At 36.8% G+C, this 20,315-nt stretch overlaps 1 protein-coding gene across 9 annotated transcripts in view; it reads left to right on the top strand.

Annotated features, from left to right (window-relative positions):
* Positions 1-20,315, top strand: part of SETD5 (SET domain containing 5) — a 74,742-nt gene that overhangs the window by 25,420 nt on the left and 29,007 nt on the right. For 2 of the 9 annotated variants that reach the window (XM_027864056.1, XM_027864061.1), the window contains exons 1-12: positions 1,650-1,986; positions 6,072-6,258; positions 11,251-11,443; positions 11,732-11,837; positions 12,151-12,359; positions 12,695-12,753; positions 13,119-13,306; positions 13,899-13,937; positions 16,286-16,528; positions 17,210-17,358; positions 17,788-17,905; positions 19,173-19,282. In XM_027864056.1, coding sequence (XP_027719857.1) covers positions 11,352-11,443; positions 11,732-11,837; positions 12,151-12,359; positions 12,695-12,753; positions 13,119-13,306; positions 13,899-13,937; positions 16,286-16,528; positions 17,210-17,358; positions 17,788-17,905; positions 19,173-19,282 — 1,313 coding nt within the window. In that variant the 5' untranslated portion in view covers positions 1,650-1,986; positions 6,072-6,258; positions 11,251-11,351. Of the gene's footprint in view, positions 1-1,424; positions 1,987-6,071; positions 6,259-6,824; positions 6,931-11,250; positions 11,444-11,731; positions 11,838-12,150; positions 12,360-12,694; positions 12,754-13,118; positions 13,307-13,898; positions 13,938-16,285; positions 16,529-17,209; positions 17,359-17,787; positions 17,906-19,172; positions 19,283-20,315 lie in introns of those variants that run through there. The other 7 variants (XM_027864053.1, XM_027864060.1, XM_027864054.1 and 4 more) reach the window with 7 other exon arrangements.

The following is a 20,315-nucleotide window of genomic DNA, read 5'->3' on the forward strand; positions in this document are numbered from 1 at the left end:
CTTGTTCATCAGGATTGCATCATCTCTGGGAGAATGGCCAAGGTCCGCAGCCCCGGTACAAAGACAGTCTGAAGCAGATGAGGCCTGTTCTTTTTCTGAAGCGGCTCTCCTCTTCCTGCCAGTCCTCTTCACAGCATTACTGAAGCACAGTTGTTCTGAATTTCTTTCATTGGATTGGCTCTTCACTGGACTCTGTCTCCCAGCTGCTTCCGGCTCACCTGGCTGATGCAATTTCTTTCTCTGAAATCTCTGTTGGAATTGCTCTTATAACACTTTTTGTTTGTTTTCTCTGGGAGTGGCCAGAAAGATCATGAGTTTTGTACATTCAGTAAGTCATGTCAGAATGACAGTAGCAGAGGCTGTTAGCCAATAAGGAAGAATCCTGTTCTAAAGGACAGGGGCAACTATCAACATTTTCTGGCCTGTTCTTTATAACTGCCTTCCCCAGTATGATGACTCCTCGAGAGTGTTCAGTCCTAAGAGATGTGCTGGTTCTACAGCCGGATCAGACAACTGCCTGTGGCTCCATGTGGATTCTGATGGATTCTTCTGGGAGTAGTGATGCTGATGAGAAGTTCAGATTCTGCTACAGCCATGTTACCCTTACTATATACACATACACTCCCTTTCTCTCTCCTTTTCTCTGTCGTTTATTCTTCTTTTATTGCTTATCACTCATAAAGAATACTATTTCCTCCGGTAATTTTCATTTTTCTGCTTCAGTACATTACTTCTCTTATACCTATTCTACCTATAACCATCAAAATAAATGTTTCAGCCTTTGTATTTTGAGATTTTGACACCCTTCTGATTGAACTGTTAATACTTTTCCCTGTATTTTTTTTTTTTTTGCTTATTTTTTTAAAATTTCTTATTTATTTTTGGCAATTCTGAGGATACTTATGCTTTTGATATTCTCATACTTTTTATCCTCTCGGCAATAGTTATTTTTAAGGTATACTGCGTCTGCCCAATTTTAAGATTAGGAAATCTATAAATAGAAATAAAATATATTTCATCTGTAATGCATGATCATTGAAATCTGGCGAAGACCTCTTTAATATGCTGTATCTGAGCTCAGGTATTATTGTGATGATTCTGACTAGTGTTAAATATGGCAGATTATGTGGGAAAACACTTCTTTAGAGGGCTTTGGTTTACTGAAAAGTGAGCCAATTTTGATTCTGAAAGGAAGAATCAATTATTTTCTCTAAAAGCCCTAGTCACCTGCTTTTCTTTCTTTCATTCTTTTTCTTTTTTCTTTTTTTTTTTCTTTTGGTAGATGCCTTATTTTGACCCTGATTCCAGTACCAAGACAGCAACAAACTCATCATAAGTTTCAAGGGACTTCTCCATGACAGGGGTCTGCCTTCTGTCACTCTCCCTTCTGCAGTTAGGCAAGATAAAATATGGTAGAGGGAGATGGGGTGGGCAGATGTGTTAATAGTAGTTGATATGTCCTTTTTGTCAATTCTGAGTGACTTGATCATAGAAAAACACCTGGGTTTTAGAAGAGGGTATGAGGCAAAGGAAACTTCCATAGTATATGATAAATGAAAGGAAGGGTAACCTGGGAAATAGAAATGAAACTAAGGATTCAAACTTAAAGAACATGTTAATAGACAAGCCATTGAGAGGGTGCAGTAATTGATCTTCTCTTAGTTAAAATAAGACCATTTCCTTTCCTTCTTCTTAGTTTGTGCCAGGCTTTGTCAAGGTTGTCACAGTGAGGAGTTGAGAAGATAGCTGTAGCTGAATTGGGCATGAGGACAGGGTGTTAGTGGGTCTGGAATGGAGAGCCAGGAGGAGTTAAGCAAAATTCTATAAAAGATATTATTTCTTGGAAAGAACTGTCTTGGTTCAGTATTATATCCACCAGTGGCATTCCTTTCGATACTAATTATTTGTCTGTCAACTTTTTCCAGATCTTCAGAGGACACTGGCAAAGAGATTATTGGAACTTCACATCTGCTGGTCAATATAAAGGTGACTGAGCCAAATAAAATCCCTTGGCTGGTTTTCCTTTTTCCCGTCCTTTAAATTGACATATTGCTACTTAGCAGATGCCTTTTCAGTGACCTCAGTGAAATCTCCTGTGTAACTGTTGAGGAGAGTGTATTATATATAGCTGTTCCTGTCCTTCTGTCCAAAGCATCTCTAAAATGTTTGAAATGTGGCTTCTAGAAATTGAGTCTGGTATTCCATACTGGGAATCTCTCATTTACTTACAAAGCTCAAGTAATTATAATGCCTGATTTTGCAAATAAAAATGGGTTATTAATGACCTAAAATTTTGTTACTTGTATTACTTTTTATAGAACGCAAGCATCCCTTTCTACAGGGGGCCTTCCCCAATTCCCTCATTTGCTAGTGCTTCTCCCAGTCTGCCAAAATTACTTTGTGCTTTCTTAGTATATATTTTGTATTTATTTTGTATTATACATGTTTCTCCCACAGAACATAAGCCCCGAGGTGACAGGAACTGTTTTTGTTTGTTTGTTTGTTTGTTTTTGGTCTTTTTGTCTCCATCACCTAGCATAGTACTAAATTTACTATGTAGGCACTTAAATGCTTGTTGATTGATTGATTGAGGGCAAGATTAGGGAGCACACAAATTTCTCAGTGGCAGAGAAGTACAGGATTTGAGTTTAGACATCCCAGTCCCTCATTTCACTCACAGTAGGAGACTATAATTTAGAATGAGAGTGGCCCAGCCGATATATTATGGTTCACTTGTTTGGGGAATATGAGTCATATGATCTAGGACAATTTTTATGGAAGAAAAAATGGAAATTTGCTTCTCTTCTCTCGGTGCTTCAAAATGAGATAGGATCTCCATTGGAAGTCCACATGGAGAGATTTGATTATTAGCTGAATTTCCATTAAATACTTAAAATTAAAAATAATTGGCTGCTATTATCAAATTCTCATCCTTTTTCTTCTGTTAAGCCAATCTTTTTTCTTTTCTTTTGAGGAGATGGTACAAAAGAATGCTTTACTGAATGAAGTTAAAGCATGAAACAAGCAATTATTCATAGATATTTTGTGCTATTTCCTCATTTGTTTTACCTGGCAGTGTTTATACTGACTCTAACCCATCCCTTCATCTCCAAGCTTGACTGTTAATATGCCAATCTTAAGAAAATTTCTCCCCAAAAGAAAAATATCAAGCAACAGTTTAGGTTTGCCAGACTGTATTTGACCCAGAACCCTAGATTGCTCTTTTGACATGTTAGGAACATAGTGAAAGGGAAGATATTTAGTGAGTTTGAGGGTTTTTCTTTCACTGCAATTATAGTACGACTCTTAAATTTGCTGTGCTGATCAAGAGTGGTATGGTCATGACCACCCTTTCCTCTGTTTATTTTATCTGTCTTGGGCAGTTTCTCTTTCACTTTGACTGAATTAATTTGGCTCAAGATTTTAAAATAGAGTAGAAATCAACCCTCTTCAAGACCCAACTATACCCCTGTGTTATTGGAGAACGCTTGCTGTGTCTGTTGTGGTAAATTCTATGTCAATATAAATATTTGGTGGGAGTGGAGAGGTAAAAACTGTTTGAGAGTCAGTTTGGAAATGATGGTAGGAAAAGGGAGATAATTGGGGTTAGAGCAAACAGTTACTTGTAGACAAACTTATTTATTAAGTCTGCAAGCAAACCAATAAACCTGTCAACAAAAGCACATCAGCCAGTTGCTTCCTATCCATGAACTGTGAGGAAGAAGTGACAGGGTAACCATATTTAACAGTTATATACTATTTTATAGGTTACAGAACCCTTACCTTAAAACAGACCTATGAGGTAGGTAGTATAAATACCCCATTTTACAAATGAGAAAACAGACTAATTTAGTAAGTGATAAAGAAAACAATCAAATAGAAGTCTTTTGCTTTTGAGTATGATCTTTTTAATCTGCTTCTTTGATCTCTAACCCTTTAGCCCTCTCTTTTTTTTGCCTGGATGCCTCATCTTCCTGCTCCTGAGTAGAACATAGGTGGAACTAGTAGCCTAGCCCAGACTAAGAACCCAAATTGCCAGAAATCCAGGAAAACTAAGTGGAATGTTTTTACTCCTAACTGGATAGATCTGTTTTGTGCCCTGTGCCTGGGGGAACTTCTTGATTGTAGTAACTTTAGGATTCTGAAGTAATAATAAAAAGCAATAATACCTTTTCCCATTTTCTTAATAATATAAAAATTGTTAAAATATTTGTAAAGTATGAGTACCCCTTCCACTAAGAGCACAATTCTGCCAATAAAGACCAATTTATGAGTAGTTGTACCTCCCCTTCCCCTCCTGCAAAACCATGACCTTGGGACCAATTTTTCGATGGTGAGCAAGACTTAACTAGACTGACGTGTTTAGCTTAGAAAACAGACACCAAATTAATGGGCCAGTAGTTGAAGCCTTTTTTGATTGATAGGTCTTGCCAAAGCTTGTGTTTTTTACTTTTGAGAATCCTGACCTCCTTTCATTCCAGGATGAGGCATTCTCAGATTGGGACTTTAGTAGAGATCATGCAGAGATTTTGGAGCCTGTGAAATTTTTAAGATTTTCAGAAAATTTGTTCTGCCTTGATATGAAGACAAATTCTCTCTTACTTCATTCATCCTCAACTGGTCTTGTCCAATCCAGTTTGTTTTAGTGTACGTGTTTCAAGTTTTAAGAATTTAAATTGTCAGCTATTCTAGATACGGCTTCAATTTCCCTTTTTGTTTATCTACTGAGTTGATTTTAATAGATATAGTTGACCTCTTGATTTGTCTTCTTCTGGTCGGTGGCCATTTGGCATTTCAGTGGGCTGTACCATAAACAAGAATTCTAAAATTTCATGACCAAAAAGGACCTTAGAGAATGTCTTATCCACTTGCTTCATTTTTTCAAGAGAAAAAGCTAAGACCTAAAAAGGCTGAATAACTTAAACCACAAAATAAATTAATGGTGGAGCTGAGGCTAAAACTCAGATCTCCTGACTTCCAGTCCAGGGATCTTTTTCATGCATAACATTGCATGCGTGCAACATCTTTGCATGGATTCCTCTTCTCTACATCTTTTTGTCTTGTTATGAACCTTTGATCTTATTCACCTTGAACTTACCATGCAAAGTACTTTTTATATTCTGAGAAACTTGTGTTTTTATACATAATCAGTCCTTTTCATAGTCATTATTAAGTACCCTTTTTACTTAATCTTTTAATATCCTTTTGGTTCATGGTTCATATCACTCCTTCCTTCCCCCCTTTTACTTCAGCAGTTTAATAGATCTATTCCTTCATGTTGCTAGATTCCAGTAGTTTGTGGGAATCAATACATCTCAATCATTCTCCATTTCTTCTTTGTCTTAATGTGTATTGAATGCATTTTCATTTTGAATTTACTATTTTCCTTTATCATAAAAGTGCCATTTTGTGATCTATGTATTTTTTATTCAAATCTGGCAATATTGGCTGGCCAAAAGACCTAGCAGTTGAGTCTATTAATCCTCTGCCCTTTCAGAGAATCATTAAAGTAGAATTGTGAGAATATGGAAAAGAAGTCTCTGAGAAACAAAATAATAAGAAACAACAGCTGTTTCCAATCAGATTCAAACTACAAGCAGATTGGTATTTGTTAATTAACACTGACTTAGGAAAAATGACATTATTGGTTGCTAGCAAAAGCTGAATTTAATTGTTGCTAAGAGATGAAAAGTTGAATGAAGACAATAAGCCATTAGGGAGTTAAGTGAAATTGTTACCTTTTTTCTAGCAATCACAAAAGGCTTCTTATAAAAACTTGTAAGTTAGGCCCTGAGGGCTAGTGGATAGGTATAGAAGACGGAAAGTGACTGGAAAATCAGCTTGGGAACAAGCTCAGCAGTTGAGTAGGCACTCTTCTGTGTGGAAGAATCTTTAAGAGGAAAAGAAAGGGTCTTGGTGGTTAGGTACCCACTTGAAACATTTACAGAGCCCCTAGAATCTCTAATTTAAAAGAGAGGGAAGGACAAGAAGGAGTAGGCCACAGTTGGTTTTTTAAAACTATGCTGCTTAAAAAATGAAATATTCATGAAATGCCCTGCCTTCTGTCCCAGGATTCCTCATGTCCCTGACATGTTGCTTGAGACTCTGCGGCTCACCCCCGCTCTCAGAGTGGCCAGTCTCCATTAATTGGACCCCGTGATTTCCATCTACTGCTGTGTTGGACGTCATGAGCATTGCAGTTCCTCTGGGAGTCACCACACCAGATACATCGTACTCAGATATGGCTGCTGGTTCAGAGTAAGTGCCACTTCCCCATTTTTTAGAAATTAGGAGGCTACCTGGAAAGCTTAGATTTTTAGGAAGATCTTGTAACTAAAGCCTAGGATTTTCTAAAGTAAATCTACTTCATTGGAATTGTGAATGTCAACAGGGGCAAAAGGGAAAGGCAATTAGGAGGGAGAGAAAATAAGCCATTTCTCCTGACCTGGGAGTGGTGGCTAGATAAATAATTAACAGGACCAAATTTGCAAAAGAATGATTACATTCTGATTTTTTTTTGGTATAGGTTGGAATAAAGCAGATATTCCACCCTGCCTTTTAGGAGTTACTGATTATTTAATTCTGTTCTTGTTGGGGGGTAGACTGCTTTCCTTTTTCTGATTTATCTTGAGAACTTCAAACCTGTGTACTTCCCATCATCTTAGGGTAAAGGGACTGACCCAATTGAGACTATCTATGGCAGGTTACTTGCAACTTCTGACATCTGGGAAAGAAAACAGGACAGCCATATCATCTGTTTGTTCTTTATAACCATCTCCTGGAAAGAGGACCTTCAAAATCAGTGGTACCAAACTTTTTTTCAGCTGTGAGCCACTTTAGGAATTCACAGAGTTTGTCGAAAAACAAAAGCCCAGTCCCTAAAATAGACTGTCAATCCATGAAGAATTTAATTGCCAAATGAATATGAAGGTAGGCTTCAATTACACAACTTGCTATGTTATAAATCCACCCACCTTTCCTTTTATAACCTTCTTTTGCCCCTCCCCCGGCTTCTTGAGTTACTCCAGTTTCTCCTGTATTCATAGATTCCCCACTTTTCTTTTTCTCTGTCCTTAATCCATTCCTGCTTACTTTTGGAAAGGAAGAGGAAATTCTCTTCATTTCTAGACCAAGTAGCACTCTGACTATACCAGTTTGTGACAGTCCAGTGTAAAAATGCAGGGACTGAAGGATTCCTTCATGCTTAGATGAAGATGATTCCTTCATCCCTTAGACATCCAGGTCTGTTCCATAGCAGTACTAAGAATTAGGTTATGGGCAGGGGCAATTCTAATGATTTGAGTATATTCACATTTTAGACCCTGTCCAATAGCTACTTCTTTTTCCAGTCCCTCGTAGTCTTTCCCCTTTACTGTAACTCCCTGAGCTAAGAGTAGTTTTCTTTCTTAAAGCTAAAGATATTTCATACATATTACTTAAACTTTTCTATACCCTCTGGTTCAGCTGATGTACATAATAAATTCCATTGGTGGGGTACAGCTTCCCAAGGTAAGCTTACCTTGGCTTGAAAGAAATTAATTTGGGGGCTACTTTTGTGTATCTAAGGAATGGAATTGGGTTGGGGAGAGGGTGGGTTCAAAGTCTAGTCAGAGGGATTTATTTATTCCTTTTGCCAAGGGTTCCAATTTCAGGAGGTTTTTACAACCCTGTGGTAATCTGGGATGGAATTTAAAAACAACCTTTTTATACTTGGCCTGCTAACTACATGATAAGCAACACTGTTGGAAAGTGTATGATCTGTGTATTTACCTAGCAAATAATTAACCTCTGACCCCCTACAGTTTAAATCTAAGATCTGTAACTGAGATCATTAGCATTTGTGAGGAGCTTCAACAAAGAACGTTAAACCCATGTTATTTGGATTTGTAAAGCCAAAGGAGGAGACATTTAAGTCTGTTTAGTTCGACATTGCCATTATTTCTGTGGAACCACAAATACATGGAGTCATTTGTAGACCTCAAAATACTGATAGTTTACTTCTAAGGTGAAACCTTGCCCATAAGTTGGTTTTTTTGTTTTTTAAAGTTGTCAGCTCAGCAAAGCATCTTGGGAGCCTAGTCCATGTCTTTGTTAACATGTTACTACATCTGATGGTCAAAAATGGCAGTGCTTACTAACATTTATCTCTTGGAGGCTCTCATCCTTTTTGATAACCCTGTGAAAATAAACAAGCAAATTAGGTTACATTTATACAACGCCTCACACATACAGAATAGGTACTTAAGAAATATTTCTTGAATTGTTCTGAAGTTGAAATCATGGTAGCTTACTATTGTCAAGACATTTGAAAAGAAGCCTGACTGCTATATCCTTAGGAGTCCACATGTCCTTCTTTAATACTTTGGTATCAGTAAATGGGACATTGTAACCAACCTGGGCTTTAAGGTAGGTTATGGATTAAAGTGCTTCCATTATCTCCACAACCACTCCTAAGATGAACTGAAACCTAACTTTTATAACCTCCTAATAGAATTGTTACTATGGTAACAACTAATCACAAACTATTCTGTTCGATTTTCTTTACAGAATAAGTGGGAAATTTGTCTCAACAAAATATATATGTTGTCAATGGACCAGCTTACTAAATTCATATTTATTGAGTATCATTGTGCCCATCATATTTACTAGGCATTACCTAAAATTAAGTCCTATTGTAACTGGCATTTGTACAGAATTAAGTAAAAAACCTAAATCCTGCCTCCTAGGATTTAAAATCTGACAGCAACAAAGATGTGATGTTGTGGAAAACTGTCATGAAACTCATGGATTCATTGCTGTGGAGGCAGGATGAGACAGTACAAAGAATGCTGAGAATGGAGAAGAGGAACCAGGCTAACATCCCTCTGCTAACCCTTAGTACCCAAGTGACTTTAAGCAAGTCACCTAAACCTTTCTAAGCCTCAGCTTCATCATCTTTAAAATGATAGAAGGGGTTAGATGGCATGGCCTCTGAGGTCCCTTCCAACTCTAAATTTATGATCTGATGGATATAAAGAAAGCTTTCTTGGATTTCTGATCTGATCTGATCTGATCTGCAATAGCAGAAAATTTAAAATGTTCTCAAAGATGTGGCGTTGAATAACAAGGCCTGAACAGGTGGGTGCCATTATTATAAAGCCACAGTCTTAGAAAGGATGAGAAAAATGAAGCTTTTTTTTTTTTTAAGCATGGCTTCCAAATATGGCCTATTGTCATACTTATTTGGATTTGGCAGAGGAAAGGTTAAGACTCTTATTTATGCCATATTATACTTAAGGGTGAATTGTATCAACCTCTAGATCATAATGACTGGGTAATAAAACTGTCTTAGTGGCCTAAATTTCTACTTACTCCATATTTTAAAATATGAGCGATAAAAGACCACCTTTCAAGGAATGTCTTGGATAAAAACCTATGGTTGTCTTAATTGTCAGAATAAAAGTAGATTATTATACTTGACCAGTTGAAATTGAAGTTGCAAGATAACTACTTAAACCTCAATATTGAGCATGCAATGGTGATGTGTTAGATGTTATGCTGTGTATTAGAAGCTGTTGTTCAGTGGGATGGCCTATTGACTCCCACTATGTATATTTTATTTTTGTCCCCTAGACTCATATAAGAAGTGTTTACATTCATATTTAGCCTGTTTTGGAGATGGGTGAGATACAACCAACACAGTTCCATCTCCTTAGGCATCTTTTGTTCCATGCAGTTTTTTCTTTGCCCTTCCAAGAAAAAAAAATCTCATTTTCTGATAGATAGTTGTCATATTTCATTTCATATGCTCAGTGGGGCAAAAACTCCCACATGAAATAAGTGTAGCACTATGGAATAAATATTCCGTATGATACAAATGTGTATCTAGTAAATGCCATTTATTAACTTTTTATGAAATATACCTTTCTCTGACTCTTTCCATCATAAAAATGAAATTCTACTTAATTTCTCTTAATTCATGTCTTACATTTTGGTTTCACCTTAGTTGTTGGGTTTAATACTAATCTCACTTGTTTCCAGATAGCCTTAGTTAATTACTTCTCAGTGAGCCATGTCTAAATCATTCTTTCCCTTAAGACTACTGACCTGCATTATTGGTGTATCCCCCAGCTCCTTGCAGACATACTCAGTAATGAAATGCATGCCCTTCACTAACAGAGAATCCTTTCCTATGTCTTAAGTTCTTTTTCACCCAGAAATTATCCTTTGCTGTTATTAATAAGGTCTCTTCTCACAGTTTCGGAGCATAAAATTGGGTGAGTTGGATACATACCTCATAAATTTATTTTATCCCTCACTTTTTATCTGATGTCTCCTTGCATTGAATTACAGACCTTCCTTCTCAGTCAGCAGCTTTTAAGGCTTTCATATTTTATAATTTTTAAAAGCTATTGTATATATTATGTCTCTGAATGGCAAAAAAAAAAAAAGCTCCCAAGTCCTGCATTATCACTATAAATCAATAGTGTACACTTACTGTGCAGGTCTAGTTCTCTCTCCCAAAAAGTTGCATCTTAAAGTTGAACTATTCTTGCTTTATATGTTTTGTTTGTGAGTTTTATTACTTCATTGCTCCTCTAAGTTAACTTATGAATTATAAGCACACCATTGTTGTGCACAGTCATAACAAAACTGCATTCTTTCTTACCTCTGAATTCGAAAGACTAACCAGATGATGGTTAGGATTTAAATGTTTTTTTCTTCTATGCAAAAGTGCCTTGAGCTTTAACTGTTGCCACCTGTGCCTATTCTCTATTATAAATGCTAAAGTGAACTTCTGGTTTTCATTTAATTTCATTTAGAATTAACTTCTTCCTAAGCCTAAGTTGTGACTTGTGGTTTTACTGTATGTTACTAATTTGAAACCTGAGTTCGCATGAGTAAGAGGAACTGGTATGTGTTCAGGGGTAACATCTTTCTAAAGACATTAAACAAGAAGTTCTATAAGACTGGTTACTAAAGTTCCCAAATAACTTTCTTAAAGGAGGAGGATGTTATCCTAGTTTCCTGGCCAAATTGGGTAATTACCCCCAGACTACCTCAAATTGCAAGTACAGTATTTTGATTATTGTGAAAACTTTTATAGGCTTACCATGCAGCTGTTAAGTATTTGTACCCTTAATATGGTTGCACTACTGATGGTTGAGAAATTATTACTCTTACGTATTTTTGAAAGGTATTTGGGGGTTCTTCAAGATAAGAGGTGCTATAAATATAAGATGCCATTGTTTTTACCTGTACTTTCTTCAGGGTATCCTGTCTTGGTAGTGAATGGAAGAGGGCCTGGCCCCTGGGGCAGTGCAGAAGGCACTTTCATCATCTCACTCACTGCAAATGTCATGTGAGGTTTCATGGAAGTATTAAGAGATCCAATTAAGAAGAATAGTTCTGAGTCTAAACCAGCCCAGAGTGGCTTCTCTAGGGGAAACTCCCCGCTCAGCTGGTACGTTTATGTTTGTCATTAGGGACACCTTGTATCCCAGGTGCCTGCCTTCAGACATCTGCCTGTACTGGCTTCATGTCACACACATCACACAGTTAATAACACTCCCACTATTATTTATAGGCTTGGTTATGTTAATCAGATTACTTTGTTTCACTAAGTTCTTTCTCCTATTCTAGGGGCTGGTGGTTGTGGAAAGAGGAGGGGTTAGAGTGGGAAGTGGAATATTAATGGATTGGGTAGGATTAGTTATTATGCTATCATGCCTTGCTTTTCACCTTTCTGCAGTCCTGAATCTGTGGAAGCTAGTCCAGCAGTTTGTGAGAAGAACGTGTATTCCACTCATAACTATGGGACCACTCAGAGGCATGGGTACCGAGGACTACCTTATGCTGTGAGTATATATTTCTACTACTCTTCATCTATCGATGTCTCCTCCATTTTGTTCGTTTTGGCTTTCTTGAAATATTTATTAGTAGCATAATGTAGCCTGCCCTGCTTGCACTTTCCTGCTGCTGGATAGATCTTAGCCCTGTATCCCCTTGTTTTGTTACTTGTTGACCTTAGCATTTTATGTTGTCACTTTTCTTGATTGCAGCAAAATTTTGAGGGATACTAGTTTATTCTTGATTTTAATATATGTCATATTTTGAGGGGGGGAGGGCCAGTGTTTGGAACACTATTGATTGAAAAAATCTTATTTTCAGGATCATAATTATGGAGCCCCTCCTCCTCCGACCCCCCCTGCTTCTCCCCCTGTCCAGACCATCATCCCTCATGCAGAGTTGAATGGCCTCCACTCACCTGATGAGGAAAATTCTGGAGACAGTGAGAGCTCTGAAGGGGAATCTATTCCTACCTGGTGTCATTGTGGACTTTCTCAGGATGGCTTTCTTCTTAAATGTGACAAGTGCAGGTAAGTTCACATTCCTCCCTAGATTCACGCTTGGCTGCTGGAATTTGAGTTTTCTTTTTTGAGGGGAGTAAACCAAAATGTTCTTTATGCTCATGATATAGATGGTTCCTTCAAGTTGGCTCCCATTCTTTATACTAGGTTGGAATCAGTTAAAAAAAAAAAGAATGAGAGAGTAATGTTAAAGATACTGCATTTTATATGAAAATTTTAAGTCCTAGAAACATTTGGTATGTGGGAGGGATGGGCGGGTGTAGTGTATGCACAGATGCTGCCATATACATTACAGTGTTCTTCATACTGGAAAAGGAACTACTTTCACTTTTTTCCCTTTGTAGGGGAATGAGCAGGGGGAAGGTTATTAGACTTCATCGGAGGAAACAGGACAACGTATCAGGTAAGTGTGTTGTGAACTAAACATTTTTCCCTTCTTAGTATTTGGTGATTTTGAAAATCTGCCTTTGAGAATCATTCTTGTAAACCTTCTTGGTCCCAAGGTTTGGGTGTTGAGAATTAAATCCTCTTTAGGCTACTATCCTTACTTGGTTCATTCAAGATTTCATTTCTATATTTTCCCTTCCCTTTACTAACTAGATGCCTAAATACTGGGATACCTAAATTTGATAATTTGGACAGAGTGTTGATTGGGTTGGATAGGAAGAGAGAATGTGGATCACACACTCATATTTGAGTATCAGTGAGTCCTGAGGGGATTGGGAACACCACTGGCAGAGTCTTTGAGGATGCCTGCACATTTCTTAGGTGGGGACAGCAGTGCAACTGAAAGCTGGGATGAAGAGCTATCTCCCTCCACTGTGTTGTACACAGCGACACAACACACACCAACAAGCATCACTTTGACTGTTAACCGGGTTCGAAGAACTAAACCTAAGAAAAGGAAAAAGAGTCCAGAAAAAGGTCGTACAGCACCAAAGACGAAAAAGATTAAGGTATTAAAACAGAGAGTTGAAATAGCTCCCCGTTATTCTTCTAAGTTGAATTCTTTTTTTTCTTCTCGTATGTGAATAATAAAGACATTCTCAGCATCAACGTCTTCTTTTCATAGCCCGACCCAAAACATTTTCATGGGAAATGTGTCATATAGTTAAAAACTTTTTCTATCAAAGCAACTTTGGTGTTACAGACAATTTGCTTTTACACTTCATTTAAAGGAATTATATTTTGAGGTGGTTTTTGTTTTTTTGTTTTTTCACAATTTCAGAAGCTTAGTAAATCAAAAGACCCCATGTAAGATAATTAGTATGCTTTCCTTCTAGATTTGGGTGAACATAGAACTATATGATGCATGTTTTACCAGAGATGTCCCCACCCTGAAAGTTAAAGCATCATTAGAAATTGGTTTCTGACCATACTGTCTAATGACTGTAGTATTTGAGAAATTTTCTTTTTCTTTATATTCAGAAGGGAGTAAGTTAGGAAATTTATTTTTACCTTAATGTTAAGTCTCTTACATAAGTGATATTTCATTCTTGATAATAAGTTTTGTTTTGTTTTTTACTTTGTTTCTTCTCTTTGCAATAGGCATTTCGAGAAGGATCCCGGAAGTCCTTGCGGATGAAGGTGAGTGGTAATCTTTCTTGATGATGATTGTGAGCTTGGTGGCATTGGTTTTGTTGTTGTTGTTGTTGTTTTGTTTTGTTTTGTTTTGTTGTTTTTTAACATTGATTTTTGATTTAGTCTTTTTGTGTGTTTGTGTGTGTGACGTTGCTAGCCATGGATTTTTGGAATTTATGTCCATTCATGTCAGATAGGTGCCATCTAATTTACCCAAAGTTGTGTTTCTTTTCTGTGTTGTATATCTCAAAGTAGCTTTTCCTTACTTGATGTCTGAAAACACTTTTCCATAGTGAAATTGACTTTCATTTCAAGAAGATCTGTTGAATTCACATTTGTTTTTCTGAGTAAGGGAAAATCTGTCAAACAAAATGAAGCTAATTTTTTCTAATTATTATCATGTATTTTTGAATATCAAGAGTAAATGTTTCCTGGTGTGATGATACAAAAGCTCTTGGCCAGACCAGCATCAAGGAAGATATAATCACTATTTAGAAGGGTGAATTTCATCTGTAGGAAAGCTATGTTGTTGATAGGAATTACTCTTACTCTTATAGCACTTATAGCACATCAAATTGGTTTCAAGAGACCCATATAATGTCAGGTTGTAAGATCTTCAACTCTATACTATACAATTTTTCAAAGAGATTGAGTAACAGAAATTATGTAGAATAGTTAAAAGGTATATTGAGAGCAGAGTGATTAGTATAATTTTTCCATAAAGGAAATTTGGACTGGATACAAGGAAAGTTTTCCACAAATGGAATCTTCCCTTTTTAACAAGCGTTTATTAAGTACCATCTGTGTGCAGGGCAGTTTACTGAGTACAAGGCGTCCAAAGGTAAAAAGCCTCTGTCCTTCATGAAGGTTTAAAATCTGATAGAGGCAATAGATCCCACATGACTGGTACAAGACAGAATGGAAAGGAGAGCTCACTTACAGCTAGAGCAGTTTGAAAGTTTTTGTGACTTGATATATTAAGGCATCCTTTTAAGAATTGGCTGTGTGCTAACCTGGATTTTACCTGACATTTCTCTCACCTTAATTTCTGTCCTTATATCTGTGGCTTGAGGAAATAATAAATTTCTAGTTGGACTTTAGCTTTGAAAAGTGACTATGATTCCCTGATTATTCAATTTATTTTTAAATCTATAAGTATTCATATCTCCAGATCTACAGAAGTTTGACTGTTTATAGCTGTATGGGGAATATTTGAAGAGGACTTTGTTTAAGATTATTTATGTGATAATGTAGAACAATAATCCAACTTTTGACAGCAACAGCCAGGGGTGGCAATTTGACAAAAGTGTAAAACCCATAACCAGCTTGTAAGGTCTTATAAGAGACAACTTTGAGCTATTAGGGGTGTGCCAAACATCTTGCCTTTACAAAACTCAAATTTTTAATAAATATTTCTTAACTAGACCCAATTCCCTCCAGATCCAGTGCTGCTTCTACTTCCACTATACTGCATCTGGTTGGGTTTAGGGGAGACAGTGAGCTAAACCGCTGCTGTTGCCCAGGCATAGGAATGGTGTATAACATTGAGCCCTGCTAGTCACTAGCATAAAGTTATCTTCAGAAGTAGGCTTTAGTTATTATCTACTTTTAGGTCCCACTTAAAATACATTTTGAAGAACTAAATAATCAGTTTCCTTCAAGTCTGGAACAAAGAACGATTTAATGCAATAATTCATGCAAGTCACTGATAAATACATGTGGGAAAGGAAAGGTAGCACAGATATATTTTACATTGTTTCCTTATGTTAGTACTACTGAGACTATATCATTAAAATATTAAATTCTCTTAATTGCCCCAATGTAAGAAGATAGAATGTGTCTACCTAGTGCCTCTCTGTTTTAATTTTTATTACCCCCATCCTTCAAAGTCTGGGTACTTAAATTATTGTTAAACCATACTGCCTTATATTTCTAAGTAATAGATATATTCACTAAGTAAGAAAATAAATATAACCTGATTCTTTTTATGTTTGATAGACTCCACAGTTAACTTCTCTAAAGATTCTTTTGTAAAAATGTGTTGTCTTACAGGAAGAACACATTTCTAATGCTTTTTAACAATAAAAGAAGTTCAGAACATCAGTTTAGAGGTTTGAAAAGTCACAGCACAAGAATGGAGAAAGCTTAAAGTTAATCTAGTCTAATCCTCTCATTTTACAGATTAAGAGACAAATCCCAGAGAAATATGACTTATCTAAGGTCCTATAGATACTCTTTTTCCTATCCAGACCACATTCCCAACTGAAAACATTTTTTATCCTAAAAATTCATTTTTGTTTTTTCATCCTATGAACTGTCCCATTCTTATGCTATTCAACCTTTGCTCTCTACAGAATTCTCCCTCTGAGGCACATGCTTTAGATGAGAATACAACTGAAGGCTGGGAGAATCGAATACGACTGTGGACTGACCAGTATGAGGAAGCTTTCACTAATCAGTACAGTGCAGATGTACAAAATCTCCTCGAACGGCATCTAAATTCCAGTAAGGAATTTGTGGGCAAAGCTGCTGTCCTAGACACCATCAATAAGACTGAACTGGCCTGTAATAATACAGTGATTGGTTCCCAAATGCAGGTAAGGATCAGCATGGGTAGAGTCTCTTAAGAAAATGGTGAAGGGCTGCAGAGCCCAGCACAGGCGTTGGCAGAGAAGTCAACGTGTAGTAAAATTACTTCTTTTATTTTCCTCCAATTGTGTCAAGTTTTTCCTTCTTAGTCACTGGCAATAGCAAGCTAAACATTGATCTTCTTTAACCAGTATGTTACTATGTCAACTGGAAACCCTGTTAGAGGCTTTGTTTTTATAAATTAAAAGTAGACGATTAGCCTGTATCCTGAAGATGAGACACTAATTAGGCAGAAATGGGAAAAGATAACAGAGAAGTCTGTTTGGGACTATTTCTGAAGATAGTAATTCTTTTTTAAAATGGGTGATTAATACTACAAGGAAATTTATTAAAAATCAACCAAATATTTGTTTGTTTATTGCTCTCTTTCTCTTTTGCCTTTTGAGGTGGCAACTTCACTAGATGGAGGTATTCCCTAGAAAATAACAGGAATTATTTCAAGGTTATTGTAGTTCTTTCAAGGTTTCTCTTCATTAGGCTAAGTAATGTAATGAATAGAGGACATCTAAGTTATTTGATACCATTTCCCGTTCGGGCCTTATTCTTACTCCAAATACTAAAGTCTCTCCTAAATTATTGCTTTCTGTTCTGTTTTGATATCTAATGTTTGTACTCTGGTTTTTATTCAGCTCCAGCTGGGAAGAGTTACTCGTGTTCAAAAACACCGGAAGATCCTCAGGGCAGCAAGAGACTTGGCGTTGGATACCCTTATAATAGAGTATCGAGGGAAAGTCATGTTACGGCAGCAATTTGAGGTCAATGGGCATTTCTTCAAAAAGTAAGAGCATCTTTCATTGAATTATGATGAAGGCCAAAAAGGGCCTGATTGACCAGTATTCTTAGGAGGGAATTCATCCTAGATGATAAGATATCCGCTTTGGGGAGAAGGTTAGCTTATATAAGCTAAGGCCCATTTATAGGGAAGTGCAAACAGATCTGGAAATTCTTGAATGTATAAAGTGATGACTCCTTTCTGAAACAGATGTGCCCCTGCCTTATCCACCAAGAAACACTTATTGAGTATGTACTATGTGTTAAGCATTGCTATGGGCTTATCTTGATTCTTTAACCAGAAGCGGACAAGCATACAATGTTTCCTAAGTTAGAGCATCACAAAGGATGTGTCAGTATCTGCTTCATATTTGGAGTCATGGGGTGGCCTTTGCATTTATGTTAAGAATTACAAGAATTTTCATTGTGTCCCTAGACCATACCCCTTTGTGCTGTTCTACTCCAAATTCAATGGTGTAGAGATGTGTGTTGATGCCCGCACTTTTGGTAATGATGCTCGGTTCATCAGGCGATCCTGTACCCCAAATGCAGAGGTAAGATTTCAGTGGATTAGGCTATTCCTCCATTAATGGAAATATGAGCCATCCAGAACAAACTACAGAAATATCCTGCTGATATCATCCATAGAGACACTTGTAGATTGGTGTTTATGGCCTTTCTTGCAGAAGTTTCACACTATTGTTTGTGACCTTTCTTGAGGAGGTCTCAAACACTGATGTTTTCATCCTCACAGGAAGAAACTGAATTTTATCCAGAGAGAAAAAATAGAAATAGCAAGTGGAATTTTCTAAGGTAAAAAATGATGGAACATTAGTTAAAGACTAGATTAGTAAGAAGTAGGTTATAACTAACTATGAAAGACATAGCCAAATGGTAGATTATATTGATATCTGACTCCAAAGACATAGTTTGGCCACAACTTTTCAGATGTCTGCTACTTATTGTTAAAAAAAAAAAAATGCTACATCTTTCCAGATAGAAATCATTAGCCAGTAGGATAATCAGAATAGACCCACAACCAGATGATTCATTGAAACTAAGAGCACTGAATATTTGCTTATAGCAAGATAAATTTTAACTCCATGGTAGAAAATAAAATAAATATATAATGGTGGTGGTTTTAAGGATTAGAGCATTGATTTTCAGGCATGGTTTTATGACCTCTAGCGTGTCTCCATTTATTTCAATGGGTTATCATAATATTTTCAAAACAAAGTAATAAAAAAACATTGTGTTCTAGGACTGGGGAGACTTGTTACCATGCCAGCTTGGGCCTTCCTTTACTAATTGTATAATCTTGAACAAAGAACTTAACCTTCAGTTTCCGTATATGTTAAATCGGGACAATAATAGAACTAACCTGCCTACCTCAAGATTGTCATAATTATCAAATGAATATATGTATAAGTACTTTGAAACTGCAGATGGTCATACATAACAATAACTGACATTTATATAGCTTACAAAAGTTGACAAAGTGCATTGCACGCATTCTCATATGCTCCTCATATTGACCTTAAAGGTAAGTATCTTAAATGTTAATACGTCTGCTTTTACAAATTACTAAACCAAGATTTGGGTTGACCTGTTGGCCCATGCATGTGTAATATTCAGTTGGTTTTCTTGTTTTTAATGCTATGCACCAGTTTTGAGGAAGATCATGCAGTCAATCAAAAAAAAATGAAGAATCTGAGTTCCTACAAGTTTGGGAGTCATTAATCTAAAAGCTGTTTTTCTTTTTACAGTGAGTCCCAAGACGTTTTTTTGATAACTTGGTGATTATGTTCTTTGTTTCTGAAGGTACGGCACATGATTGCAGATGGAATGATCCACCTGTGTATCTATGCAGCCTCTGCTATCACCAAGGATGCAGAAGTCACAATTGCCTTTGATTATGAATATAGTAACTGGTAAGGCCTCCCAAAACACTTCCTAATACAATGGTTTTCTTTTTATGGATGAAGATCTTTTTTCATTCTGCTCCATATTCGTTGACCCCCTTTTTCATAGTTGACATTTTCTTGTGAAAATTAATTTTGAAAAGCATTTTCTGTGCAGTTAATTGTGCTATCTAGTGGGAGTTAAGGGAAATAAGGTTAGCAGTGACTTTCAGGAGATAAAATGACTGTTTGACTAAGCAGAAGATGCAAAGCAAGGATCATAAGATTGTACCTCTAGAACCGAAAAGGACCTTAAAATCAGAGTCTAACACTCTCATTTTACAGATGAGGAAAATGAAGCCCAGAAAAATTAAGTGATCTATCCAGGGTCACATAGGTAGTGAGTACTGAATGGCAGAGCTGGGATTTGAGCTCTGATTCTAAGCCCAAAGCTCAAGAATGTTTTTCTTTTGCCAAAGATGACACAGTTTACAGGTGTTAATAGAAGCTCCTAAAAGAGGCTCCTGGGGGTTAGTTGCATGGATTGCCTAGGTGAGAAGGGAACCTGTCACCAGTAATTAGCCTTTATGACATACAGATGCTTTACTAAGTACCTTCAGAATTTTCCTAAAGTAACCACTGGCCCACTAAGAGCTTACATTTTTAGTGTTGTACAACTGGCCAGGTTAGAAAAAGATAGTAGAATATAAGCCCTTTGAGGGCAGGGGCTGATTTGTTTTTGTCTTCTTATTATCTGGCTCATAGTAGATAACTAAATGACTTGAAATTGAATAGGTGACAAAATATACTCAAACATTTAGTTTCTCTTCCTGCCATGTAAATGTATGTTATGTTTTCCCTTTCTTGATTAATTCAAGTAACTAGATAATAATTTCAGCCTAGTAGTAGGGAGAACAGGTTGTGATAGTATCTGAAACCTGAAGAGTTGCGTAAGCATATATACACACAGTCCCCAACCTCTTAATGAAATTTTAAACTATTAAAATTTAAAACTCGTGTGTGTGTGTGTGTGTGTGTGTGTGTGTGTGTGTGTGTGTGTGTG

The sequence above is a fragment of the Vombatus ursinus genome, unplaced genomic scaffold, assembly GCF_900497805.2.
Source record: "Vombatus ursinus unplaced genomic scaffold, bare-nosed wombat genome assembly UNPS02014773.1, whole genome shotgun sequence".
NCBI classification, from domain to species: Eukaryota; Metazoa; Chordata; class Mammalia; order Diprotodontia; family Vombatidae; genus Vombatus; species Vombatus ursinus.